Source organism: Arachis ipaensis, chromosome B07, assembly GCF_000816755.2.
Source record: "Arachis ipaensis cultivar K30076 chromosome B07, Araip1.1, whole genome shotgun sequence".
Lineage (NCBI taxonomy): Eukaryota > Viridiplantae > Streptophyta > Magnoliopsida > Fabales > Fabaceae > Arachis > Arachis ipaensis.
The window spans coordinates 123966605-123972811 of NC_029791.2; the positions used below are offsets into that span (position 1 = coordinate 123966605).

The window sequence follows — 6207 nt, forward strand, 5'->3', positions numbered from 1 at the left end:
TTGGGCATTGTTGTGGATCAGGCCCCTAATTAACAGGGCTTTCCTTAGTTAGAAGCCAGTTAGCAACTTAGCATATAAATAGGGCTTCTCCCAAATAAATAGCCCTTACGATTTTAACTACTTCACCGTCTACCTCTGATTTACGATAGAATCCATTTCCATAATACACCATTTTTTCATTTTCTTTCTTGTGTTCAGTCTTTCATTGTTCCAGTTCTCTCATTTTTCTGACACTGAATAGCAATACCATTTTGGACATAATGTAAATCTATCCGACAACATATGATGTATCTTGAAGTTTGGTTCTGGGAATGTAAAACCCAAGTGTGCATAAAAGCAAGGATGGGGAATGGTCTTTTCTATAAGATGACAATTAACACTTTACACTGCTTTCCTTCTACAATTTGTGACATCAAGATATAACAGTAAGCAAAATAATGAACTCAATTGCAGCTACAGAGTAAAATAAACAATGTATTACCCAAGTAGAGAGATCAACCAGACTCTGTCTCACTCAAGACAAACGCCTGAATAAGACTTTGGGCAGCATGAGTTTGCTCCGGGGTTCCTGATATTATAATCTTGGTTTCCACAGCTCCAGGCTTTGGATCCATAAATTTGATATTTGCGTCAGAGATCTGGAAGTGTTGATCAAATTGTAAATGTCAAAATCATAAAGTGTTATGCAGTGACTTCATCAACAATCACACCACAGCACATTTGAAGTTAAAAGCAAATAGAACAGAGGGTTAATGATCTTGTCATTTTAGTCATGCATTATTGATGTCAGAGTCACATTAATACATATCAAAGCTATCACACAAGTAAAATACAAATGATATGAACAATGTTAAGATATCTCTTCTGAGTGTTCCTAGAGCATTCAAAACATAAAGAATATCAATGCATGTGTATATGTATGCCGCAGCTATGCCGTATGGAAAGCGCAAAAGCTATCCATCAGTAAACAGTAAACACCAGATGTAAGCTACAAAATTATAATTGCAAATTTTCAAAAGTAGTGGATTCACCTCAAGTATTTGTTTTAGGCATTCACCATCCTCCCCATAAATTACAGGCACAAGCTTTCGAGGAACAACTACTTCAACTGTGGTACTAGTGATAATTGGTTGGCCCCCACTACACAATAAAAGTCAGTTATTATAATATTATAATTATAAAATCGGAAGGGGAATTGAAAAATTATAGCAAGAAATTTATTGACAAAAGAAAGACAAGAAACATACCTTGCAAATCCTGGAATTCTCCTATGAGGGCCTCCTGGAAAGTCTGGCAAGCCCATGGGTCCACCACCTTCTAGTAACCCCTAGAAACAATATATCCAACATAACTCTTAACTACTGGTAAGCCCCGTCAAAGAAGGAGCTTCTTTAAGCATAACGGCTCCTTAGAAAAATATGATATGTTATAGGTTCAGAAATATTACAGCCAGAGAACAAGACTATACTGCCTGGTCTGGCTTGGTTAAGGACATATTTGCCCGTAATCTGTCCTCCACTATAGATATTGATTTGAACGAGGTTCTTATCATCGCCTAAATTAGAATTAGGCCAGAATTTAAAAATTTTTTTATAATTTAAAAAAAACTTCCCTGCCAGGGATTGAACTAGGAAGTCACAGTTGATGTTAAATATGAAATTAAATACATTAACTAGAGCTTTGAAAGAATATATTTTTTCTAATTTTTATTGAGAACCCATTAAGAAATTATGAACCATAGGGTTTTATAGTAGATGACCTAAATCTAAATCTCAATTATATATAAATATGCTGCAAAGGGTTTAGCAAGAATAAGCTAATACCTGAGGACCCCAAGGCTTCCTTTCGGATAAATGAGGAGGAATGCCTGGTCTGCGTATATTATTAATAAAAGGAGGACCATCATCAAGGGGAAAACCCCCGTGTGGAGGTGGACCTAGATTAGAATACATCCGTGGTGGTGAAAGTCCTCGCCTTCCAAAGTAAGGTGGGAATGGAGGACCTTGATCTAGAAATGGAGAATTGGAAGGATAATTGATAGATGGAAATGCATCACGAAAGAAATGATGTCTTAGTCTTGTGGTTACTTGCAGAAGTGCATCGTGCACTGCCTCAACTTCTCCACTTATCTGTCATAAAATCACAAAAGATAAGCAAAAGGTGAAGCATGACTGCAATAACACTAGAAAATGAAAATTTGTTTCAATTAATAATAACTGAGCAACCTTGTCAGTCCAATTAATAGAACAGAAAAATCACAACCATATAATTGAATATCAAAAAGTTACTCCAACTGCTCTGAAAATCCACATGACTTTACAATGAGCTTTTTATTTACCTAAGAGAACATGGTTAGTATGTTGTATAATTAAGGTAACATCCACCTTGTATCTCCTAAATCCAAGGAAAGCAATCAAATTCGAGTGAAATAATTACAAGATATCAGCAATCACTACATAAACAATAGTCAGATGAGATAAAATGGTATATGTAATTTTAAGAGCATCAAACTTGGTAGAAATCCCACCTGAATTACTTCTTCATCTTCTGAAGCACACTTTGGAACCTTATCCTTGCCTAATATACGGATATGGGCCCCTGATAACTTCCTCATTTCAGTTATGATGGAACCACCCTTGCCAAGGAGACAACCTATTTGATTGGAAGAAACAAGAAGCCTAGCTAACATATTATGCTCTTTGGGATCAGGTATAGACCTTCCTATTCTGCTCTGCACACGAAATACAGCCTCTTGCACGGGAGATACTCTATCATCTGGGTGCTGCGATTATTAATCTAGTATCAGCATAAACAGGAATACAGCTCCATAACAATAGTTCAAGAAAAAAAGGGGGGAGGGGGGGAGATACTAGCACCATACCGCTGGACCAGATATGACAATAATGCAATGCTCTGAATCTGGACTGCCTTCTATAACCTTAATTTCACTAGCTGTCTCCTGTTGCACAGCCTTTATGATTGCTCCACCTTTACCAATAACATTTCCTACTCTTTCAGCATGACACAATAAACGGAAAGTAAGCATCTCCTGTGAAGGCCTCATGCGTCCATGTATGGCACCTTCATGAAATTTGGGAATTACAGGAGGACCAGGATGAAAAACAGAAATATCATGAGGTCCTGCAGCAAAAGGCGCTCCTTGAGCAGCAAGAGAACGGTTATGTGGTGGGAATTGACCAGATGAATGAGAAGATGGTCCTGTAGGATTGGCACGAAGAGGTTCATGATCCCGAGGTGGATTTTCCAAAAGTTGTTGAGAAACAGATTGAAGAGCTTTCCTGACGACATCAATTCCACCCGTGATCTACATCACAGCATACATATGAAAAATAATGCTAAAACAGCATGAAGAGGGTTTAAACAGGGTACTATGCATACATGCAAAAGCACACATACAGAAGTAAGAAGTTACATTTAAGTTTTGACAGTGAATCAAATAGTATTTGACCAAGCAAACAATCCTGCAAGGTCTTTGCAACTTCAAATAACATTAACAATGGTAGTTTTGTACAATGAGATGCACTTTTTTGCTGTTTTAGTTCAGACAGAGTGACAATCATTTACCTGAACAAGCTCATCAGAATCCGATGCACACAGTGGAAGTTTGTCCCTTGGAAGGATCCGAATCTGTGCCCCACTATCAGCTGACATTTGCTTTATTACGCTACCACCTTTCCCCAGAAGGCATCCAACTTGACTAGAAAGGACAAGTAGCCTAAAAACAAAGGACAAAGATTTACTACCTTCTTTATCCCCCTCTGTTGTCTCCTCCATTCCTTCAACCATCTTCTCAAAAACCAGCGAGAGAGCCTTCCGAATGGCAGAATGCCCCTTCTCGCTCTTCAAATCTTCAACCGGAACAGACCCCTTATCCTCATCATTGTCTGCATCGTCTTTTGCCCCAATCTCCTTCTCCTTGCTCTCAGCTTCATCATCATCATTTTTATTGTTGTTGTTATTGTTATTAACCTCCCTTCCTTGGTCAGTGACTTCCTCAGTCTCCTTATCAGAACCTAGAATAGTAATAACCCTCTCATCACATCCAGGTACAGCTTCCTCAATCTTAACCTTCACACCAGTTTCCTGTCGGATTTGTGTCACGGTGACACCACCTTTGCCGATAACACTCCCAATCCTCGACGCGGAGCAGAGCAACCGGAAAACAACACTTCCCGGAGCAAAATCCAACGGCGGAAAACCAGTTCCTGACTTTTGGCGTTTCGCTTTCCCATTTGGCTCCGCATTTGGCCTCTTAGACGATGTCATTGGAAACTAACACTGATAATAAACAATGTGGCACACCTATTTTCACACCATAGCATCAGCATTATCACTAACTAACACAAGCACACACATATAATAACTACAATTCAAACCACAAGCTTCTGTGCCAAAACTATTCAAGAAGTGAATTGAATTGAACAAACATTTAATTGCCAAATTCAGCTAAGCAATAAAGTACTTATCAGGATGTTCAACTTTTAAGTACGGCAAACAATAGAATTTAATGAAAGAAACATTCAAGAAAAAAGGAAAACGAAACGAGAAATTGAAAAACAGCATGCGTATTATTGAAACCTTGAGGAACGAAATCGCGAGCGAGAGCGAAGGGAACCGAAGGGAGAACGAAGAAGAAGAAAGCGCCGTATGCGGCCGGCGTCAGCGATGTGATATGAGACGGAAAACCCCCAAAGTTACAGAAATTTTTCCACTTTTTTCTTTTTCTTTTTGTTTTCTTTCAAGCTTTTTTCCAGTGAGAGTCAGTGACCAAAACCTCTTGGGATTTGGGCTCCGTATGGGCCACTATTATTGGTTGAGCCCATAATAATTGGGCCAAAAAATTATAAGACCTCTTTGAAAAATTTTATTTTTTATGTCTATTTTATTTGTATTTTGATTAATTTATTATTTTGTTTTTCATAGTATCTCTCAATCTATTGGGTAACTAACTTAATTAAGCTCCTTTTGATAAAATAACTTAAACAATAAATGACTCTGTTAAAAGTAACTTATAAATAAGTTATTTTGTATTTGAATTTTTAACTCTAAAAGTGCTTATTTTAAAGAAATATAATGAAAAGTAGAAGTATTATGAGAGAAGTCATTTTTTTTAACTTCTCTATAAGCTCCAAAATAGCTTCTTAGAAAGTTACAATTTGATTTTGAAAATTGAACCCGACATTAATACTACTACTTTTCATAAGTCAAAAGTTAAAAAAAGTTACTTCTAGAGTTTCCCAAACGGGCCCTAATTCATAACAAAATTCTAACATTTACTTAAGCTGACGAGTGATTAACCACTCAAAAAATCCAAGTTAATCCATTCGTATCTTAATTAAATACTAAAAAATCAATCCTCATTTTTTTTTTGTCCACGGTATCCCTCAGTCCGACAGGCCAAGGACTAATCCGTCGTGGATCGGAGCTCCATTTAAGGGTCTAAGGCGGGATTCGAACTTCCGACACTTATTTAAGCGGACAAGTGAGCTAACCACTTGACCAACCCAAGTCGGTTAATTCAATCTTTTTTTTTTTGGACGTGTAATTCAATCTTGATTTTATACATATAAAAATGCTTTAAAATTTTATGTCCAAAAAAAAAACCCGTTATTGTGCTCGACACTAGAGGCCCTTCTGAGAACGAGAAAAATGTTTGTTGAATTGGAGCCCATTCCTCTATTCAGTTTCACTTTTTTAGTTTTTGTTTTCATGGTTTTGTAAAAAATTAAAAATAAAATATAAAAATAAAAAAAAAAATTTTTTCTTTTTAATATTTTCTCCTTTTTCTTTTGAAAATTATAAAATTCAAAATGCAATGCAAACTAAATAGGCTCTTGTTCTTAAATCACAGTTCATTTCTTTGTTCCTCAGGCATAAGATTCTTTGTTACTGAAGGAGTCCTTTCTTACAAAAGGTTTTAAAAAAATAGTATTGTTAGCGAAATAATATTTAAATTTATTTTATTTGATATAATATTTATAATTTTATATATATATAATATCTATAATTTTATATTTATTATATTTAATATTATATAATTATTTTAGTGATAATTAATGAATATTAAATAAGATAATTTTAAATAATTTAAAATAAATTTTTATTATTTTTTAAATATTATTGAAAAAATTTATGAACATGGTGGACAGGGATAAAGGTGACACACAAAATAAATGCATGCATAAA

The 6207-nt window shown here is 35.7% G+C and overlaps 1 protein-coding gene across 2 annotated transcripts; it reads right to left on the minus strand.

Annotated features, from left to right (window-relative positions):
• On the minus strand, positions 264-4777 carry LOC107606262 (RNA-binding KH domain-containing protein RCF3). Of its 2 annotated transcripts, XM_016308298.2 has the most exons (8): positions 4600-4777; positions 3586-4323; positions 2882-3325; positions 2528-2782; positions 1824-2129; positions 1248-1327; positions 1032-1140; positions 264-638 (listed from the first exon to the last, which is right to left on the minus strand). In XM_016308298.2, exons 2-8 carry the CDS (start codon positions 4285-4287, stop codon positions 495-497), a joined length of 2040 nt encoding a protein of 679 aa, XP_016163784.1. In that variant the 5' UTR covers positions 4288-4323; positions 4600-4777; the 3' UTR covers positions 264-494. The 2 variants fall into 2 exon arrangements, with proteins under 2 accessions (XP_016163784.1, XP_020962229.1); XM_021106570.1 differs by lacking the exons at positions 264-638; positions 1032-1140; positions 1248-1327 and adding an exon at positions 1420-1555.

Coding starts and splice junctions, on each gene's coding strand:
- LOC107606262 (XM_016308298.2), bottom strand. CDS start 4,287: ATGACATCGTCTAAGAGGCCAAATGCGGAGCCAAATGGGAAAGCGAAA. Junction 2,783..2,881: donor TTGTCATATCTGGTCCAGCG/GTATGGTGCTAG, acceptor TAATAATCGCAG/CACCCAGATGATAGAGTATC. Junction 1,328..1,823: donor GGAAGCCTTGGGGTCCTCAG/GTATTAGCTTAT, acceptor TATTGTTTCTAG/GGGTTACTAGAAGGTGGTGG.